Genomic DNA, 23,179 nt, shown 5'->3' with positions numbered 1-23,179 from the left:
CCCATGTGATTGAATTCCATGGTGAGGTATGGGTGCTGGGGCTATGCGGTGTGGCCATTCAAAGGACTCTTACAGATGAGTGTTTCTTCATGTGTTCCAGTGTGGTGGCTCTTTCATGCTTTCCACTGCAATTAACATGATTGGAAAGGGTCTGGAATTATTTCTTAAGGCTACAGGTTCCTTTACAGTTCCAATCCAGGGATAAACATTTAAATAGCAACTGCTCCTACAAGACTGAGAGATGAAATTCTACACTTAAAAAAGCAATTTAACTGTAAATGTCATGTCTAATGATGACTCAAACTTAACTAAACATTTCTACACTTAAAATGGATACTTTGTAATTTCTCCATCTCGATTTCTCCATCAAACATCGAAACTGTAACTATATGGATAATGGTGAATGTGCCAAACAATTGACTGTGAGCACAGCTGGTTCCAGGCCTTTAAAGGAATTGTTCAGTGTAAAAATAAAAACTGGGTAAATAGATAGGCTGCGCGAAATAAAGAATGTTTCTAATATAGTTAATTAGCCAAAAATGTAATGTATAAAGGCTGGAGTGATTTGATGTATAACATGTCAGTCAGACACTACTCACTTCTGCTTTTCAGCTCTCTTGGTTTACACTGACTGGTTACCCTGGTTACCAGGCAGTAACCAATCAGAGACTTGAGGGGGGGGCACATGGGTCATATCTGTTGCTTTTGAATCTGAGCTGAATGCTGAGGATCAATTACAAACTCACTGAACAGAAATGTACCATGTGGCCCCCCTTCAAGTCGCTGACTAGCTCAGAGTTATAGAGCTGAAAAGCAGGAAGTTGGATTCTGGCTGTTTTATTAGACATCTGTTCACTCCAGCCTTTATACATTACATTTTTGGCTAACTAACTATATTAGAAACATTTTTTATTCTATCTGTTTACACAGTTTTTATTTTCACACTGAACTATTCCTTTAACTTTTTATATTGCCTCTATGGGCTTCTTCAAGATAAATTTTGTAAATGTCCCTTGACAGGGTCGACACTTTATACTGCATTGCTGATCTTTGAACTTGGTGGGTTTTTGGAAAAGAGAGAGGAGTTATGCCTTGCCAATACTACTTCAACATATGCTGTTTATTTATTTATTGGGAACCCAGTCCAAGAGTGCAACAGGCAATGATTTTCTGTTGTACAGTGATCATTTTTAGACCCTGGTTCAGGGATTTAAAAGAACATTCATGCATAAATCAATGAATGCTTCCACTTCTAGGACATGGTGGTTCCCTACATGTATCCAGATCCCAGGTCATGTTCACCTATTTAAAGGGATACTGTCATGGGGAAAAACATTTTTTTTTCAAAATGAATCAGTTAATAGTGCTGTTCCAGCAGAATTCTGCACTGAAATCCATTTCTCAAAAGAGAAAACAGATTTTTTTATATTCAATTTTAAAATCTGACATGGGGCTAGACATATTGTCAATTTCCCAGCTGCCCCAAGTCATGTGACTTGTGCTCTGATAAACTTCAATCACTCTTTACTGCTGTACTGCAAGTTGGAGTGATATCACCCCCTCCCTTTCCCCCCCCCCAGCAGCAGCCCAACAAAAGAATAGGGATGTAGCGAACTGTTCGCCGGCGAACTAGTTCGCGCGAACTTCGACTGTTCGCGTCCGCCGCAAGTTCGCGAACGTCGCGCGACGTTCGCCAATAGGCGTTCGCGTCAAAATCGGTCGCCCATTCGACCATTCGATCGCTAAAATCGAACGATTTTCGTTCGATTCGAACGAAAATCGTTCGATCGCACGATTAAAATCCTTCGATCGTTCGAATCGAACGATTTTCGGATGATCGAAGTTCGCGAACAGTTCGCGAACAGTTCGCAAATTATGCCGGTGTTCGCGAACGGCGTTCGCGAACACATCGGCGGCGGTTCGCTACATCCCTACAAAAGAACAATGGGAAGGTAACCAGATAGCAGCTCCCTAACACAAGATAACAACTGCCTGGTAGATCTAAGAACAACACTCAATAGTAAAAACCCATGTCTCACTGAGACACATTCAGTTACATTGAGAAGGAAAAACAGCAGCCTGCCAGAAAGCATTTCTCTCCTAAAGTGCAGGCACAAGTCACATGACTGGGGGCAGCTGGGAAATTGACAAAATGTCTAGCCCCATGTCAGATTTCAAAATTGAATATGAAAAAATCTGTTTGCTCTTTTGAGAAATGGATTTCAGTGCAGAATTCTGCTGGAGTAGCGCTATTAACTGATGCATTTTGAGAAAAACATGTTTTCCGATGACAGGATCCCTTCAACCAGCAGTGGTTCTAGCCATGTTTATTTACCTTTTGGTTCTTCTTAGCCTTAATTACTACAATGGATAGTACACTTTGGCGAGTGCCTGGTAACTGCTGTCTGTGTCCTTTGAGTATCTACCCTTAACCAGCATGCTTTGATTGCACTTACAGTATGTGTTTGTTGTTGTGTACGACCTATAACCTCATACATAACTATCTCCTTCTTTGCCCTGGCTGTTTATCCTCAAACTTATTAATTCTCCTCCAATTTAACTCAAGTTCCTTGGCAAGTTTCAAATCTACGTTCCTTTCTACATATGTTCCATGTCTCTCTCTCTTCCCTCTCTCCCCAGTACCCTTTCATTATAGTAATGTAATAAAAGGTTCACAGAGTGTCAGATCGAATAACGTAATCAGATGTTTGTTATCAAACAGGAGACCAGTATATGTTATCTGCTGATTTGGTTGCTAGTGGTTACTAGTCTAGTAGCAAACTTTGCACCATTATACAAAGATAAGTCACATTTCATCCATCCATCAATTCTTCATTTCACTTTGTTTTTCCCTTTATCTGTTATGGGGTATAATTTCTAATGTATTGGTAAGATTAAGATAAGTAAAAGGTAAGCAGGGTTTAAAGTAATGTGACACTGCTTGGTAGGATTATCAGTAATTTAATATTATATAGCTGTGTGAATTGATGTACATACAGTATGTTGCTATGAACATGAACAAACTTCATACCCTCTTTTCAAATCTATTAACACCATATGTCTCATGTACAAACACAATGCAACAGCAATGCAACAGCACAACTGCAGTTCCCTATAGCAACCAGCAATGAGACTGACCACAAGCTACAAAATTCTATAAAGGTGTGACTGATTGCTTTGACTATCTGCTGTTGTACTGGTACCTATGTTAGGAAATTCAAGAAGCCAAACAGCCTGCTCTATAGGACTGTAAATGTTTTTGTCTTATTGTTTTTATTTTAATAAGCTGTTGTCTTGTTAAGAAATCTAATTAGCTACTTTAGACATAGAGCTAGATATAATTGGATAAATAATTAGGGTTTCTATGAGAATCCATAAAATATCACTGAAACACCAAGGTGGCAGGTGTGTTGCAGTCATATCTGTCTTAGCAAAAAGGAAAAGCCAACAGTCTAGTAGCTAGTTCATGTCATATACATTCCAGCTGTAATAATTTAATTTAAACAGTACTAATGAACTGAAAAAGAGTTGTGTTTATAACCTAACAAGTATGCAGGGGAAAATGAAAGTGGGCCTATAATAAGCATCTGCTAAAAAAATACACAATTCCAGGTCTGTACTATGGAACCGTGTAATCAGTATTTTATTTAATCTGGGCCTGCATGCAGTAAATTCATCTTCATTAATTACTGATTTATCTTCATTATTTACTGACCCTGTATACTGCAGATACTTAAGCCCTGCCTTCTTTCACAAGGAAAAGTGACATTGCTGCTCACCCTAGTGGACAGCATACCAATATGTTGCTTGGTTTTTATTTAGTCACATATCTTCCTGCATTACAGCATAACTAATTCTCTCATCTATGATTATCATTAAAATGCAGCTCCATTCTTTCTATTGCACACTAAGGGGCAGATGTATCAAGGGTTGAATTTCGAGGGGTTAAATCCCTCGAAATTCGACTGGGGAATAGTCGAATAGTCGCGAATAGTCGCACGATCAAATATTCGATCGAATGCCATTTTATTCGATCAAAAACTTAGAAAACAAGCTCATGGGGCTTTCGAATAGGCTTTTAAAGCAATTCGGTAGGTTTTAGGTGGCGAAGTAGGCAGTCGAAGTATTTTTAAAAGAGACAGTACTTCGACTATCGAATGGGCGAATAGTCGCAGCGTTTTTGCGCTCGATCTATTCGAATGATTCTACTCAGGCGAATTTACGCCAATTCGATAGTCGAGGAGCACAAAAAACTACTCGAAATTCGAGTATTTTTACTTCTATTCCTTCACTCGAACTTAGTGAATGGGCCCCTAGGTCCTAAATTTAACCAAAGGATGAATGCAGTTAGGGGTGTCTGAACTTTGATGATTTAAGGATAGAATAAAGGTGCTGGTTGGTTCAAACCATTTTTTCTTCCCTGTCCTGCACCTGCGCTTTAATGGATTATAAGGGCAGCATATTAGGGCATTACTAATGTGTGTGTGTGTGTAGAACCCTACCATGTTTGCGGACTGTGAAGGCCAATAGCAGTCCAGGCCAAGAGAACCAGAAGGAAAGAGGAAGGGGGGGCCCAGCCAGCAGAGTTGGTTGTGTTGGAAGTGCTGAGTTGCAACCAGTTTAGTGACCAGCCAGTGAGAGAGAGACTGCTACTAATCTGCAGAGGGAGACGCTGCAGTTTGCTGGGAGTTGAGTTGTTGCCTGTGTGATCATGGGTTGCAGCCTTCCAGCCATTTTGATAAGGAAGAAGGACAGTGAGAGGAGGAGCAGAGTTGCTTCTGAACTGTGAGTCACCCTTAACCCCTGCCTTGCCAGTTTGGGAGATTACTATTCAGCCCTTATTGTATCTGTGAGACTGTGTGGTTTCTATGGACAGATGAGACACATCTGAGCACTGTGGAAACATCCAGCAACTTAGGTGCTCCTCTGTCCATAGAAACCACACAGTCTCACAGATACAATAGGGGCTGAATAGTAATCTGACGATTGATATCCATGCACACATGGCCAGTGCCTACTAGATCAATAGGATCAGACTTTTACCTACAAACACCAAAGATAATAAAAAACAGCCTGTCTAGTTTGTATTGGAATAAACCCACTTGACAATCCACATTCACCATATTGGTGTGCAAACTATGGCTGAAATGGCCTTGGGACCATGGCCTTTGGTAAGACAACCTTATATGATAAGGTGAGACTTAAACATCCATCTGTTTAATACACATATGCAAAATGTTTAAGGCTTACATACTTCTGCAGATTTTTGCTGTCTACCTTAAAACTTCTAGTACTATGTCCCTGATCTTTATTACTTAGCTAACGCTTTAAATGGTTGCCATGACAGCACTAAAATACAGCAGCAATGCAGGCAAAAATCATAATAACCAAACGAATGACGAGTTGAGGAAGAAAAAAAGAGAGACAGAGGCAAACACAGAAAGTTTTGCTTTAAATGGGGGCAATGGGGGAGAGGAAAGCAAAATACAGGTATGGGATCTGTTATCCAGAATGCCCGGGACTTGGGTCATTCCAGATAATTGATCTTTCAATCAAATATTAACATTAAATAAACCCATGAGGCTGGTTTTGCTTCCAGTAAGGGTTAGTTAGATCTTAGTTTGGATGAAATACAAGATACTGTTTTATTATTACAGAGAAAATGGAAATCATTTTTAAAAATTTGGATTATTTGGATAAAATGAAGTCTATGGGAGACGGCCATCCCATAGCTTTCCCTAGAGCTTTCTGAATAAACGGTTAATGGATCCCATACCTGTATGAGAAAAAGAAGATATTGAAAACATCTGTTATTACTCACAAAGTATTATTATAATTGGATGAGGGGATCATCATAATAAATAGAAAGGCAATAGACAACTGACAGCCCTTTTCTGTCAACCCTAAACCATTAGTTGTAATTCTTCCTCCATCACTCATCACACATTAGACCTACCCACTACAGATTGCACATAAGTCATAAGACTTGCCCTCTCCAGACTACACATCAGCCATTAGACCCACACCAGATTGTATATAGACCATCAGACCCCAATCACTAATGCAACAGAGGGACCTGCCCAATCTAAAAATGAATGAGAACTGACAAACTGCTCCAAAGGACCCAATACAATGATTTCCTAAGGATGCTCTCAATACCCCCAATATCTGAACCACAACTAATCAGATAAAGATCAGAACAGTAGCTATTTTGAGCACTTACAAGGGTGAAATGACTATTTCAAATTTTTTAAAGAATTTATAGTATTTGGTTGAGAATACCCGACTTCTCTAAAGCAGTGGTTCCCAAACTGTGGAGTTGGCCTTCCTAGGAAGCTTGGAGCTAGGTTAGATTTAGACTGAAGGCCAGTTAAAACTGGCAAGCATGGCCATTTGCTCATGTAGATACACCTGAAAGCTTAGTATGAAGGAGATTTAGGTTGAGATTTGAGGTGACTGTATTTACTGTCCTAGCTATTCTTGTAATTATGGCCAAATGACTGACACTATCATTTTATCATATCTGTGAGGCCATGACCAAAGGTTGGATCTGCAGGGGGTCCATTTCCAAAAACTGGACTAGCAAGGGAGGCTTGACAACTATTGCTGTAAATCCTTGGAATGAATTGTGTAACCCCAAGTCCTTTAATAGCTGTGTTATATTGTGTGTTTTTTGTCCTGTTTGTTAACAGCAACAAAAATAGAATTCTATTGTGTTTTGTCTTTGTTTTGCTAAATCCTCCCCACCAGGGCTCAGAAGTAAGTTCCTCTCTCCCTCTAACACCCTCTCATCCTCTACAAATACCCTCCTCAGGTGTATGTATCAGTGCTTGCCTGCATGGGACTTCAACTAACTGTATAATTCTGGTTTTCATCTCTAAGATCATTCTGTGGTTTTTCATTCAACGATGAATGAGAAATCCTGTTATCTTTCTTTATGGTGTTCCTGCTTTCTTTATGAAGAGTATGCTGCTTTATATAGTAATGCTGACTGGTTTTAGAGTCCAGACTGCCAAGGAGGACTGATGAACAAAATTATTCACTGTACATCATAAGGCTAAAACCAACATCACCCTACAATAGTTCTAAAGCTAGTTCTGGCCTTCACTAAATAGCTTCACATGAAACTACATAACAGCTCATATCAGGCAGATACACAAAACTATGTGATCGTGTCTAGACAAAGTTACAACACTTTGAAAAGTGTCATAACTTGTAAAATAGTAAAATGCCTGTATTTTGGTTGCCAAACTTAGCTTTCATTATTCCTCGTGTAGCAGTTCACACATGACACAGGTGACTTTAACAGTTGTCACTGTAATAATATGAGTAACTTACTTTATCTTTGTATTTGTGCAGCAAGAAAGTAGCCAGAATTGCAGTGGAGGACTCTAGTGCTGGACTATATCGTGCACCTTTATAGTACAGTGTTGTGTGTTGCACAGAATATAGCCTTTTCTTATTATTTAACTTATTAAATAATAACCCCCTATTGTAAATTAAAAGGATATTATGTCACTAGGGCGAATTTATGATTGCAAACACAGTTCACATTCACACCAAGGTACTTATGTCAAAATACTCTCATTGTAGCTCGGTATAGTTGTGCTCACAGCTGCACACTTTTTGTTCTGAATTGAGCACTGCTGTACCTATTGACACAGAGAAAACCTGGAGTTACCTCCACCTTCAGCTTAAGGATTCCCTGCAGCTCACTTGAGTCTAAAAAATAGGTGCATGTATCACTTGCACACTGTACACCAGAAATAATGACAACCGAACTTCAAAAATTTTCCGCGCAGCTCAAGCGACCACAACAATGCTGGAATTCTGGGAAAAAACACTGCATTATAGGGAAAAACATGGTGCTTGAAATTGCACTGTACTCACTGTGCTTGCAGACATAAATAAGCCCTTCTGAGGAGTTTTATGATCTTATAAAGGCACATGGTTGCAAGCTTATATATATATTTATTTTCTTTTAAACATAGGTTGGTGAACCATAAATTAACTAATCTAATATCTTCATATTTTATAACAGGGGGTAGACTTTATATTACACAAGTTTAAATAAAACGAGACAAAGTGACATCACTAAGCACTGATTAGAATTGATTTTATTACAAATTACCTTTATATATTATTATTAACATGTATTTACTAGTGAAAAAAGTATCCCCTATTGTAAACTATACAAGACGCAGGTCTTGGAACTGAGAGATAACTTTTTGAATTCCCTCATATATTTTTTTTCAACAAGGGGTACTTTATTTATTATAATACAATAGTTTCAGCAAGTCATGTGATAGAAATGACATCACTTAGCACGGATTATTACTGATGACATCACTAAACACCATTTATGAGAATATAATTTACAGGACTTTCAGGGCTCTTGTGTTTTATAAAACATGTTTTAAGAGTTGTTTGTTTTGTCTTAACAACAAAACAAAAGTGTTTTTTATTGAAAAGTCAACTGTTGGTCACATAATGTAATCTTTTTTGTCCCAGAGGAAGGTGACCAAAATGGATTTTCAATAAAACCGCATATGTTTGTGGACCTGAGTGCGGGGCATTTGATTTGTATAGGTGTGCTCTCCTGTATGTATCTATATATATATATATATATATATATATATATATATATATATATATATATATATATATATATATATATATATATATATATATATATATATATATACTAGATGAATTTGCCCATTCTAACTACATAGGATAGACACAGGAACTGATTTCAAGCCTGTAGGCCTCAAAGCACTAACTCCCAGAGCTCTCCCTTGGCAATCCCATGTCAGTGCATGAGATGAATGCATCATTGCATAAAGCAGCATGCTCATTATTAGGAAGGGTTGCAGTGGCTGCTTGGGCTTCTTACAGACATTTAATTTCCACTGCACAATGCCAGTAGCAGTGCTCATGAACAAAACAATGCATAACGACGCATGCAAAGATGTTTAATGTATTTGCAGTTTCTGTCCTTACACTAGGGTTGCAATGCTCGGCAGGCCTCTCTTGCAAGAATGTGGCCCTTCTCCATATCAGTGCTATGCAGACAGTTGCTCGCTTATTTTTAACAATTAATATCGCATGACCAAATGCATACAATACATCGAGCGGATTATTAACCCTGCCAGTGCCGGTGATGTCTACAGGAATAATCTCATGAATTCTGGAGGGGTTAATATGTATAAGATATTTTTTGTGAGTGAAGGGAAGTTGGCAGTGGCTTTGCATGTGTCATGTGATTGGCCAACCGGGATGTGGCTCTGCCAAGTCATTCTCATTGTCCTGTCCCCCCCCAGGCTACGCAGCATGAAAATGGAGCAGAGGAAGCTCAATGATCAGGCTAACACCTTGGTGGATCTAGCAAAGGTGAGCAAATTACAGCTCCAATGCTCTGTCATTATCCGTGTGGCAGGAGAAACGTCAATGTGGCGGATGATAAAGCCACGGTCTCTGTTTACATTGTATAATATTCAGGAGAAACTCTGTCTGTCTGTGTTTAAAGTTGCCTTTTGCATTTTTCATGGTTTCAATAATTTAAAAGGCATCTCTCGCTGGCAATGATATCACTAGGATTCCCCTCAGTGTGTAATCCTAATTACATCTCTAATTACATCCTCAGTAGCTTCACACACACATATCAACATGTAAAGGTTTCCCCCTGCTGGTAACTTTGTGGTACTTCGCCACACGCTAAAGCAGATGTTTTTCTGTACTGCCTTCTTCATGCTACAGTTATGAGGTCTGTTATCCAAAATGCTGAGGATCTGGGATTTTCAAGATAAGGGATCTCTCTGTAATTTGGATCACCATACCTTAACTCTGCATAAGGATTACTTGTATCTGAATTGAGATCAGGTACAAGGTACTTTATTATTATAGATATTAAGGGAACTTATTAGAATTTATTAGAGATAAAAAGGGGAAAAAATGTGAATTATTTCATTAAAACTGAGATTTCTGTATAACAGGTTTCTCTATAACGGATTCCATAGCTGTACAGATTTCAGATGTGAGTCCCATTTGTGTGATCCTGCAGTGGGATCTGCTTTAGTGGGAAACACCAGACTTTATGTCTGAGCTTTGGTAGAACCAGTCATATTGGATTCTGCTGTTTCACACATTGGGGATGTGTATATAACTTCTGAGAAACCACTGGATGTGTTTGCTCTTGATAATCCGACCAATCACATCCAGCTGATACTATAGGCAGATGGTCTGACCTGTCTATACTTATGGGTACGAAAAAATTCTACTGATGTCAATCAATGTAAGGGGGTTACAGATGAATGTGTGACTTCTGCCCCTATAGTCACACAGCAACTATAGTAATGTATCTGATGCAAACACACCTGATTTACCATTAATACTTATAACATTTTCATTTTTTGATTTTACTGATCCCTTAAACATTTTTGAGTATTCAAAAACAACTGCCCAAGGGCTTGCTATGATGTTGCTATGCCTTGCTTCCTTCCCCATGCCCAGTGCCTTCAACCTATTTTTCCCAAGAGACAAGCAGGACTTGGGAACAGCTAGATTTCCAGTCAAAGATTCCCTGCTAGAGGAGTCAGGTTTTTGACTGAGATATGAAATCCTCCTAGCCTGAGAGTAGGAATCCAGGACTGAATGTCTTAGAAATGTCAGCCTCTCAAGAAATAAATCTATGGTTTTAGTTTCAGCCTATCCTCTATATCCTGGCCATGCCCTTTACTACACCCACACTGGGGGAATCAGTATGGTAATTTTAAATAATATGCAGAGAGGGTTGACAGTTTGGCAGCACCATATTTATCTAAGCCTTATTTCAACACAGGTAGATAGGAAGTGTAAACATTTGCCAAGTGCTATAAAGCTCTCTATTGCAGGTGATAAGTACATGGCTTCTTTTTCCTGTAGTGCTGTGTCTTGCACCTTAAGCTGCATTCAGCATGTGGTGCAGGCTGAGCTGAAATCCCTTACCTCTGTTAATGAGATCTAAGTGAGAGCTTATGGCAGGGGATTTTTATAAACAATCCATGTTGTGTATTAAGGATGGGCTGGATGGCAAAGTTTGCACTTATCCAATAAATCAGTCTCATATATTGGTATAGTGCAGTCATAATAAACAAAGCAAACATCCAATTTTTTACTACTGAGCTGAGAAAAAAGCTTTGGGACCTATAGTTGTACAAACTGCCAGTGGCTGTAAGAGCCACAGAGCTGCATGACCTGCATGTTACTGTCACCACACTCAAACTTTTATTGGAACTAATATTCCTAAGGGATGTTTCTTATAAAAAAAAAAAAAAATAGCTTAATAGCATTTACCATTTTTAGCTAAGCAGTTTACTTGTGGAGTCACATGTAAGAGTGTGAGTTTCTGCTTGCTTGTTTTCCAGCACTGGGCACAAGTTAAAAGGGTCTGTTAGTTGCTTTATCTCACTAAAGTACATATTGAATAATTAGGCAGCAATGTAATTGGCAAATCCTTATTAAATTGCATATGCAAAAGGAATTGAGTCAGGTAATTTCTTAAGACACCAGGGGGTAAATTTACTAAGCGGTGAAAATTCGCCAGCGATGGCTTCACAGCCATTGCAGCACTTCGCCAGGCAAAAATTTGCTCAGACGACTCTTATTTACTAAAATGTGAAGTTGCGACCAGGGCGCCGAAACACTGGCGAATATTCACTAGCATTATTTCGGCAATCAAAGCAATGATTATGCCTAGCACAACTTCATTAATTATATTATAAGTTGAATGGACTTATATGTTGCAGAAAATACATTACATCTAAGTCCAGGGAGCCTTAATAATTAAAATAAAGTGGTTATAATACCCTACACATGAGCCCAGTGTTTAGTTTATGTTCCATATGTTAGAAAATGTATGGAGGAACCCGGTTACCCAAAAACAGTTTTAAGGACTTTTGCAGCCTATCAGTGGTTTTTGGGACTTTTTCCACTACAAATATGATGTAAGTAACAGAAGATTGAGGAAGATCTATGCACTCCAATGCACTTCCACTGGTCTGAACTGGCAAAGGCAAGTCTGGCGAAAGAGGTAACGTTCAGTAAAATACGCATATTAGTGAATTTGCAGAGTAAAGTCCATTTGCCAGAGTGAAAATTCGCCTGGCGATAGAGTGCGAATGACCACTAGCATCTGTCTCTTTCACTAGCGAAGTTATCCCTGTACCCATTATTAAATTTGGTGCCTGAAAGCAGTAACGCTGGGAATCATCGCCAGCGTTAGTCACTTCGCCCCTTTAGTAAATCTGCCCCCAGGACTTTTTATATACATCACTATTTAACATTAGCATTCAGTAGGGGGGGGAGTGCTGCCAGATATTTACAAGGGCCAACTGATAGCAGATCTGAATTGACACTTTGTCTTTGTATGGGATTGGAGCCAGAGTTGTGGCTGGGCATGGTCAGCATTCCAGAGGCGTAATCCAAAACTTTCTGGCAACCACCTCTGGAAGGTTGCCATCTCTGATATTATTATGCTTTAAACCAAATAGTGCCTTATTTGAAGCTACTTGTTTAAGTGCCAGGCTTGCATGATTACTTTTGACATATGCTGTATATTTAAACATTTGATAAATTTAAGCATTTGTCTCATCTCAGAAGTATCAGCTTCAGTACAAATGGCTTTTCGATCCAAGAAATTGCTTGGAGCACAGCACAGCTCTGAAAGCTCCATAAGAAATGTAGTCAGGTAGGTCTTAAGTCAGGGAGGCATCAAATAATTCGTGGAGTAGCAAGTTCTTTTTTATATGATGCAACACTGGAAGGCAAAAGGAAGAGAAAGGTAGATGCAAATAAAAAATTTTTTATAAAGCGATGGCAAATAAACTTGTGCGTTCTAATGGAAAAGGTGACTCACCCCTTTAATTATAAGCAATTTTTGATTAATTACTATGATATCCATAAACAAGGAAGGTGTTGGATAAGCAAATGCTTGCATGCATTGAAATGCCCACTCCTTTGGATGGAAGAATCATTGGCTGCTTTGGGGCACGCCTTCTTTATGGCAGTTGCCATCAAGGAGTAGTTTGACATATGAGAAATATCTTCATTACATGGACACACTGTTTCACAAGTTGGGGCAGTCTGGGCCTAAGATAAAACAGGGAAAGTGATGCCTGCTGTGAAATAACAGACCTACATGGTCCATGTGTTCAATGAGCAAAGGTTAGCTCATGATTCTTGCAAGGTGAAAGCAGTTTAACAGTGGCCCGAGCCCTTCACTGCAATTAAATTTGTAAAGGTAGCAGCTCCTGTTGATCAACTGCTCTTGAAAAGCAGGTGCATGGTGGGAAGACTGGAGTGCAGTAGTTTTGGGGGGAAAGAAACAGGTGACCTTTGAGCCACTTAAGCATCCTATAAATTGTAATAGTGTAAGTGGGGCAGACCACCTGCCATTTACTCCAAATTAAAGTGGGTTGTGTTGGAGCAGCAAGAGTGAAATATCTGGAACACCTATACAATTCCTGCAGTGTGGATAGAAGCCCTCCAACTGGGAGCTCGTCTAGGTGACTCCTTGGCCACCGATGGAAGTGAGATCAATTAGAGGAGAGGCTAAATGCCCCGTTCAGTGAGGTAAGAAACTAGCTCCCACTTCCAGGAATTGACCACTGCCACTGAGCAAGTGTTTTAAAATTTCTGGTTGCCAACTCGATATGTGATTGGGTTTGGTCTTGGTGCTGGGTCCCAAATAGAGTGGGCAACATTTTGTTTTTTGGTGTTTGGTGTGGATATATAGGTGTTACTGTTCAACAGAGGTAAAGACAATGAAAAATGTGTCCTTGCAGTGTTTCTTAAAGTGGCCCTTTATTTGACTTCACTATGTTACCTGCAGAAAATGCTAGCACAATCCCATCTTGAAGGGGAAGGCAGCAGTTCAATTGTGGCACTGTCGATTCAGTTAAAGCTAAACGAGGTTTGACAAGACTTGGCTCAATGCATCACCTCCTTGCTTAACCAATCCAGGGCCCCAGAATGTCCTGGGGCCTTACCACATGCTACAATCTTCTGTTATTAAATATAATTTTGTTAGCTGAATCTAATATTTAGCTGGAAGGGAAAATATAATGGTAGGAGAAATGCACAGCAAGGTCTCTGCTTTTTCTGTGTATTTATAGCAGCACGCACTGCAGATCCCACATCCAGCTCACTCAACTCAAACACAGCTGACAGTTTTCATGAATGTACAGCAGCTGCTCCATAGTAACAAGGCACTTGTGATGCTTGGACCCCCCCTCTGTGATTCGCTTATTGGCGAGAGTCAGCCAGCTGACAGCCCTGCTAATATGAGAGACATGGGTGGCTGTGCCCTTTGCAGAGGATGTTGCTACTAGACCCACAGATGGGAGGAGCAGGGGTTTGGGCTATTTATATGAACATTTTTTCAAGGAAACCTTTTAGTCTAATGATGTCCAACTGTGGCCCTTTTGCTTTGCTGAACTGCACATCTTATAGCCATTACCTGTTGGGGGAGGTTGCTAGCTATAATAAAGCTAAAGGACTGCAGATTGGACAACTGCATTTTCTCCTCTATTTTATAAATGGATTCATTAATAAATACATTTCTGGGGGTTCTGTAGAACTAAACAAATAGCTAATCAAAGAGGCAGTAATATTCTTTTTGCCTTGCTTATTCTCTTTCATAACTCAATCCCTCAGTGCAACTACAAAACAAGCACTAATCAATGCATAATCCATGGCCCCATTCATTCTTCGTCCACATTTTAGGATTTTTAGTCTGCTAAGCCGTCAAACCCCTCATACTGTTGCCTTATCTTTTACTTCTGACAATATCTCTCCAGCTGTACAATATGAGATGTTATGGCATCAGTGCATAATTCAAATTGTGAATAGCACAGAGCATATTGTATAGGTAAAACAAGTCTGTGCCATGAAATGGAAATTACCTGGGCTGGGCTAAAAAGCTTTGGGGGGCCCTAAAATGCATTTTCATGCACCAGTGGGCATTGATTTAGTTCTTGCAAATACCATATATGGTGCTTCTTAGGATCTGGACCACAGGCTGTTACAGTTGAACACTTGATTCTGCCTATACCCAGGGTGGGTAATCTATATACTCACCAATGTATATTTTATTGAATAATGTATCTATGTAGCCAGCAGTTATTGGAGAAGAGAAAAGTTCAACCAAAGGTTTTAAAGAGCTCCAAATATCACCAAATATTGGTCACACCTACCAATCCATCATGTGTCCATTGTTGGACCAGTACCCTTCTGCATTTGATGCAGTAGTACAGTGCTTCCACTTTATACCCCCCTACCTCCCCTCTCTTACCTCCAAGTATATTTTCAAGAGAAATGTAGGTTTATTCAGGCTTTCTCTTAAACTGCTTGTGCCACTTCTCATTGACTCTATTGGAAACCTTCTGATGCGGAAGGTACAAACTGTTCTCATCCAAAGACATGCATTAGAGCATTTTCAGGTCAATAAGCACCTTTTCCATTAAGGTCAATCGGGAGTGGCATGGGTGGTCTCAGGCATTTCTCTACTGGGGAAATTCATCAGAGCAGTAAAAAATTGTGGATTGTATATACTGTACATGATCACAAATATTATCTTGGCCCAGTGTTGGATGTGCAAAATATATTTTCTATATCTGTGAATGAGAAGGCATCTGCTGTTTAGTTTGTGATGCAATGCTGTTTATGTGTCATTGACCTTAGCAAGGAACATGTAAATAGCTTTGGTTTAAAGAGATACTGACACCAGAAATGTAACCTTTTTTTACATGTCCCATAAAATTTACCTTGCATGCTTCTTATAATTTTGAGATAAAGTATTTGCCCAATGATTTTACAGTACCTATCTGACTCCATGTGAGCGCCTATGAGGGGGCTGCCATATTTGTGCAGCAGGAGTCCATTAGCATAACTGAGAGGCTGAGATGGGACAGTCAGGTTTAGGAACTTCAACTAACAATTACTTACAAAAACAAACCTCTCAGCAAACAACAATCAGCATGGCCTATAGGTAACGTTTAATGTACATCCATATTTTAAAAAGTAGTTTTTTAGTGTCAGTATCTCTTTAAAAAAGGATACTATAACATTGGTGTCACCATGGTGGTAGTTTTAGCCCTTTAGCTATCTTTATCACAAGCTGATTGTTAATTATCTTCACTGATGAGGTTTTCTGTAACCCAAATATTAGCTACATCTTCGCTAGGACCGGAACTATGGATAGACAGAAGAGGCACTTGTCTTGGGTGAAATGATGCAGTGTGGGGGGGGGGGACACTGGACAGATACCTGTTAAAGGGTCTTCTGCCTACCCCTAGTCCTAGTTGTCATGCTCGCCCCTACCTGCCCTTTACCTTAGCTAGAGTTGCCACCTTTGTTTATGGCTAAACACGAACATGGGGGGCAAGGCAGATAACATTGGGGGTGGGGCAGTGATGTAGGAAAAGGCATGATGACATCAGAGGTGGGCACAATGATGTTGGTGGAGTTATGACACCAGGGCAAAGTTATTGCATCACTTAGATGCAACTGGCTGGATTTCTATCCAGTATTCTCAATATTTAAGTGTTGATGCCCAGTTCAAAACCACTCACGAGGCAACCCTATCTCTAGATATATTCTGCTTGATGATTAAGCCCAATCCTTTAATTACAAGTATGAGATCTATTATACAGAAATCAGTTATCCAGAAAGCTTTGAAATACAGCAATGCTAATTTAGAAAAAAACATTCTTATTTTTGATTGATTTGCTTTTTTTTTTGTATCTGTATTAAGAAGAAATGAACTGTACTTGATGGTAACTAAGCCATGTTGAGGTGAGTATCTTGGTATTTAAATGCTTTTTATGCATTGGCCAGATTATTGTTCGGGTTTCATACGGCTGAAAACCAAACAGAAAGTTCAGACCCGAACAGACCTTACAAAAACCGAACTGTTTGGGTCAAAACCGAACAGGAGGCAACCCTAACCTCAGCTGCTCTCTCTCCCCTCCCATCTGCTACAGCGCAGGTGCATGTCTGCACGGGGGTAGCATGGTGGCCAGCTGAATTGCCAAGCTGCCCAGTTGACTGGGACCAGCCCTGATCTTTGCTGTTACCAAGTATTTGGGTGCTGTTACACAAGGTACACACCTAACAAAATGTGCCCAAAAAGGATATACTTTTTAAATCCCCTGTTCTGGATTCTGCATCTCCAAATTGTAATTCCCAACCAAACTGATTGTACACAACCATCCAATGTAACCATCTAAATGGATAAGCAAATATCTTTGCAATGGCCAGACTGGAAAGTAAGCTGCAGTAGGGTTGGCAGGGTCCTAATTTGGAAATCCAGACAGGACATTGATGTGAATGACATGGCGATTAGACAATCGCTGATTGCCATGTCATTAGTTGTCACCCGCCTCCCCCCCATGTCACTGCCCAATATTTTGGTCATTCGTTATTTTGGATTCAGAATAATACAGACTTTTTCACAAAAATTTTTCCAAATCTAAACTCGTAATTTGTAAATTCAACTTCAAATTTAAAACACAGGAATCAGTGCATCCGGACGTTAAATAACTCTTAGGGGTACCTTTATTACCTTTCTGGTTTGGGAGATCCAAAATCAGAAAATAACTTGAGTGAATTCTTTAACCTGCTCTGGAATGAATTGCCCCGTACTACTTGACCAACTTTACAGCTCAAATACAGTGTTCTTGTTAAGAGGACTGCAGCTCATTAGGGATGTAACTAGAAAAATAGAGTCAATAAAGTTATTACTGAAGGGTAATGACAAAGTGAATGCAGATCATGTTTTGGGGTCACCACAATTTTCCAAATGTTAGACTGAAACATATTGCTTGGGCTGCAGCAATAAACATACTGCAGATTTAAGAACTTTCATTTTAAAGGAGAACTAAAGCTTGACTAAAGTAGGGCACTGTGTTTTGGGCTTCTGTACCAGCCCGAGTCAACCACAGTCCTTTAGCAGGGAAAATCTGTGGCCCACATCTTCTTATCTGCTGTTTACTGCACATGCTTTGTGCTGCTGTCAGTTACTGAGCTTAGGAATTAACTCACAATATACTGCACATCTATAATATAAATATCACATTATAAGGCTGATTAGTAATTAATACAGATAATTACTACATGGCAGCACAGAGACCAGCACACTTAGCATCAGAATTGAATCATCAACCTGTAGCATCCGCTTATATGACATGCCAATCTCATTTTCTGAGATTTGTGACGACCTCAAAGCTCAAGTTGTTCAGCTGCTCAAAGCACACTGAGTATGTGTTTGTCACGTGATGACGTTGAAAGCCTGGATCATTCCTACTATAGAGATGCTGAACCCTTAGGCTGGTTCAATAAAATCTAGCATTTCTAGCCATATCCATTTTTAGGATCCTTTAAGCATCCCTTTGAATGTAGTTTGACTCTCCTCCAGTCAACCCAGGAACTCAGACTTCAAAAGATCTGTGAAACTCTAACACAACATAAAGATAGTAATTAATAATTAGCTATCACAGTAACTGTTTGACATTGACTTCTCTCTTAAATTATTAGATATCAATAGAGTTCATTCTGAAACAAATGGGGAACAGACCAAAATTTTTTTCCCACAGGTCCAATTTTTTTTAATTTGTGAAAGCTTTTCACGACTTTTCTATAAAGTTACCTCCCCAACTTTATTTACAGCATGTAAACATTATTTTATCCTATGGGACAAAAGTGTGGAAGCCTGCAAAATGTTATGGACAAGGCGAAGAATGTTTTTGTTACATGTCTATAGGTGACTTAAGCAATTCAATCTATATTTTTTTTTCCATATCTTTTCATTCTGAGCATAATAACTATACATTTGAGAAAATCTGACTTTTCACTGTTGACAAAAAAGTGAAAAAAAAAATGTGATCAATCTGTTCCCATAGTGTCATGAATGTTAACAGTTGTTTATGTATTCCTGTTCAGACCCAAAATGTAATGTATGACCTCATGTCTGAGCTACAAGAACGCAATGAAGACCTTGAGAAGAGGATTATAACCTTGGAGACAAAGGTAGACTCCTTAAACAGCTCCCTTCAGTCTCTGCCTGGGCTGATTGCTCACACCCTGCTCCGAGAGCAGGGAGAGCTCTTCCTTCTACGCTCCCATCGCCCATTTCCCCCTTCAAACAGCTCAGACAATTCATGGAGTCCACCACGTCGACGTACTTCTCCTTCCACCGCTCCCCACACCTCTTCAGACAGCGGCTGAATGAGTGCCAGGGAAGAGAAAACAGTGTGAGTGGGAGTAGTGGAGTGAAGACTTAATGAGTTCACTTATTATTACTAATTATTCATAGCCACTGTGTGGTTTGATTATGTCAGCTTTTTTTCTTAAAAGCCTTGGATATTTGTTAACCCCTGCGGGTTCTTTGAAAATGCTGGAGTGAAAGTTCTATTAAAAACAACAACAACAAAATGTTTGTGTAAACACGCACACGTGTGTACGCGCAGTGGCGCGATTAACCTCCTCCTTGCTTCAGGGCTTACCATGAACAGTAATTTGAGATTTATTAATCTCCCCAAATCTTTAAAGGAAAAAAAAATTGTTTATTTTCTTAAAGTCTGATTTTTAAGGATGTCTTCAATGCCTATTTCCTTTTCAGGAGCCTTCCATTGGTAAGTTATTGGCCATATTTTTCATAACTCCCATTATAAAGAAGAAAGAATGTTTTCACATATATTTTAATAAACGCCTAGAAGGCAGGGTCCTTTTTAGCCCCATTGCTACCAGAAAAGCCTGGAATGCCCACCTGGTAGTAAGGGGTTATGGTGAATATGGTCCTTAAGTAAGGTTTTGGACTGTACGTGTGTGTGTTTACATACATAAATATGTATATATAAATATACATGCATATATTTATATATAGATAATTTAGCTATTAAAAAAGATCAGAACTGTATTTTTTTAATCTAACGGCCTGGAGTGGTGTAATATGACATATACAAGTGTACTGCCCCACTGGATGGCATGTATTTATGTAGAGAGGCAAGGGTGGGTGGCTTTTGTTATTAGAATCTGTTTCTAATTTATTTAAAAAAAAACCTGCCAATTTAATATGGGAGGCTTAAAAAAACTGGCACGTATACACATCTTCTTCAAAAGGACATTGGGTAATTTCCTGGTGCTTCTGAAAGTTCAGGCCCAAAACATCAAGCATAAACCTGTGCTAGGGAAGCCATCAGGTAAGTATAGCTGGCATATGTGTAGGGTACCTCAGCATTGCAGGAGCTCTACAAAACAATATTTAATTCTTTCCTGAATGTCATGGGCTCCCCAAAGGAAGAGTGGGTTTCTGAATGTAATGTGTGTGTGTGTCCATGTCTTCATCATATTTCTGGCCATAGAAAATTTCTTGCCAATTGTTATAAAACATGGACCGCAATGTTATCAATTTTATTCAGCCAAAATGGAAGTGGGAGGGGTTGGTTAAAGCTTATCTATTTAATAGATGAGCACAAATTAATCTTCCAAATCCACCATGTGCTTTTCTTTTAAGTTAACCTAAATCCACCTTCAAAATCCCACTTTCCCTCAAAGGATCTATGCATCAGGAACATTTAAGGTCCCTTGTTTATGCTGAACAATGTGGTATGTTGGGTTTCAGGCTGCTTACATACATGTAAATGATTGCCAGTGCACATGTGGTCCCTCTACTGAAGAATATCAAACTCTAGCCTTGATTGATCAATATAAAAAACTGGGCTTGCTGAGTATACAATATTCAGTACTGTTAATAAATAAGAACTATACTGTGAGCTTAACAATAATTTTTGGTCATATTTCAGAAAAGGGTAGGTTTCGAAATGTATGCAACAGAACCTTTTTACCAATAACAATAGACCTAATAGTCTACTACCTACTCTATTAAATACTAATAACTCTAATTTGAAGAAGTCCGCCATACTTACATTTCAAAGCCAGCTTGTATTTTAAAGTGTTCCATCCCAAAATGACTTTGTGAGCCTATGTAAAATGTTTTACTGTGGGCCTTAAAATGGCACACAGTGCACATTTTGGTGGGTGACAAAATACTCAAAATTGCACCTAACTAATTGCAGTGTGCACACTTGGCAGCCAGGCAGATGTTACTCAGAAATACTATTGCAATTAGCATGAGTTTGAAAAAAGGCTACAGGTGGCATTTTTATTTGGCTGACATTTTCTTCTAGAGACTGGTTCTTAATCTAGCACCCACCCTGCCCATGGATTCCCTATTGCACCCATAGGGCAGTGTAGGGCTCTGTGATGCCCCCTTTGGAAAGCTAAGGTCTTCCAAAGGACATGTTTGGCTAAAATAATGGTCTAGTCCTATACTGGGACAGCACTTTAAACTGTTGAAATATACTATTTAAAGGAAGAATGAAGTGCAAAAGAAGAATGCTAAATGTCACTGTTATAAGGTTTAAATAGTTATAATACAATGTCTGCCTAATTGGTACAATACATTCCAGTGGCAAATAATTGACAGGGGGAGAAAACTTTTGGCATAAGAACCAGGCAGATGTTACTAGCAGCTATACTCCCATGAGAGACGTTTTATCATGCAATGAACTTCTAATGTTACTGGAGGAAGTGTTGGGGATGGTAGTTTCTTTTTTTTAAATTAGCATGAATGGAGTCAGGGTGCTGGTGATGCATGGAAAATACCCTCACTGCCAAATAAGGAGAGTGTTTTTAAAAATACTGAATATGTAGGGGCACCTTGGTGGCAGAGGAAAGTGTCATTGTACAAGAGATGTTGACATTCTATTATGGGACACAGCTAATATAAAGTAGAAGACTATGCTTACAAGGTAAACACAATGGATTGTAATTTGATGACTTTTTCAATGTAATATGTTCATTTTATCAAATAGGTAAATATAACGCCTTTTATTGGATCAATGTATATGTTATCACTAGTAGGGAATCTGCTGTGTCCTGCATTGTGGTAATAATTGCCATGCAACATTTTTTACTCTCATGATGTACGAGTATTATAACAGATGTTAATGGACATAAAAAGAATGTAAAAACAGTTCACATTTAATTTAATTTACCGGTACAACCTTGAAGAGCCAAAAGTTATTTTTACAAGGAGACATTTATGTTGTGATCGATAACGTACCTTCAGAAGTTATCAAGCTTGTAAATTCAATCAAATCTTGGGACAATAAAAAGTGCTATAATACCTATTCCTTACAAGGACAAGGAAGGAAAACATGGGTTTCAACTTTACCAGTAAGGCTGGAGTTCTTAGTGGAATAACAAAAGATAATACTAGAAAAGAGAGAACAGATTTGCTACTGCCAGTGACTGTAACCAAAAGGTACCAGATTGGGGCTGGTTTTAATAGCTACACAAAGGCAATAGTATTAAGCAAGCATGTTACTAAAAGGGTAGCCCTGCTATTTAAAGAGTGAGTTGGTATTTCATGTTTAGAAAGTATCTCATTGGGGGCATGAGATCCCTTCCAGAATCTAGTCAGCTTCCAGTTTCACTCCAATGCTGGGACTCAAATTGCAAAACATCTACCCCTTCTGTGCTGTGCAGTGTGCTTGGGGCCCTGTTGCATGGGAGGGGGTAAGGCAGCCCTGCCTCTTAGAGACGGCTGGCACCGTTTGGTGTTTGGCCCTCATTAGTAATATCTCATTTCTAGATTTTTATTTTAAACAAACTAAAAAATAAATAAATAAACTGACACGTAGAACCTATAATCGGTTTTCTAGAAAATGTCTGAATGCCACAGATCTAGGAAAATAAAATAAATACTGTTCAAGAGAATATGGCTTGTGTATCTTTATTTACTGATGAACTTCACCACACCAAGCATGTACTGTATGTTGTAAACAATAGTCACTGGGAAATAAATGCAGCCTCACACAAACACCCAGTGAAAGTGTATTCTACAGAAGCCCAGAAATCCAATTTGGTGCAAAAATAAGTCAAGCCAAAGGTTAATGGACTTCATTACAGTAGTCTAATTAGATGTCCCAGGGCAAAATGATTGCCCCTTCATGTCTGAACCCCCCTTCCCCAATAACCTATAATTATATTGATCTCTTTTATTCAAAAATATATCAGATCCTTGTGCAGGATTGTGTAATGGTCCCTCTACCTTTGCACTCTTCTGTAGAGTGTACAC

At 39.1% G+C, this 23,179-nt stretch overlaps 1 protein-coding gene across 3 annotated transcripts in view; it reads left to right on the top strand.

The window, feature by feature from the left end:
• kcnn1.S (potassium channel, calcium activated intermediate/small conductance subfamily N alpha, member 1 S homeolog) overlaps positions 1-20,008 on the top strand; it is a 54,836-nt gene extending 34,828 nt beyond the window's left edge. The window contains exons 7-9 of one of the 3 annotated variants that reach the window (XM_041580025.1): positions 6,751-6,759; positions 9,324-9,393; positions 18,979-20,008. In XM_041580025.1, coding sequence (XP_041435959.1) covers positions 6,751-6,759; positions 9,324-9,393; positions 18,979-19,263 — 364 coding nt within the window. In that variant the 3' untranslated portion in view covers positions 19,264-20,008. The remainder of the gene's footprint in view (positions 1-6,750; positions 6,760-9,323; positions 9,394-18,978) is intronic. The other 2 variants (XM_018239887.2, XM_041580026.1) reach the window with 2 other exon arrangements.
• The last annotated feature ends 3,171 nt before the right edge of the window (positions 20,009-23,179 follow it).

The sequence above is a fragment of the Xenopus laevis genome, chromosome 1S (assembly GCF_017654675.1).
Source record: "Xenopus laevis strain J_2021 chromosome 1S, Xenopus_laevis_v10.1, whole genome shotgun sequence".
Lineage (NCBI taxonomy): Eukaryota > Metazoa > Chordata > Amphibia > Anura > Pipidae > Xenopus > Xenopus laevis.
The sequence above is the reverse complement of the archived record's forward strand: the minus strand, read 5'-3'. Positions and strand labels throughout refer to the sequence as shown.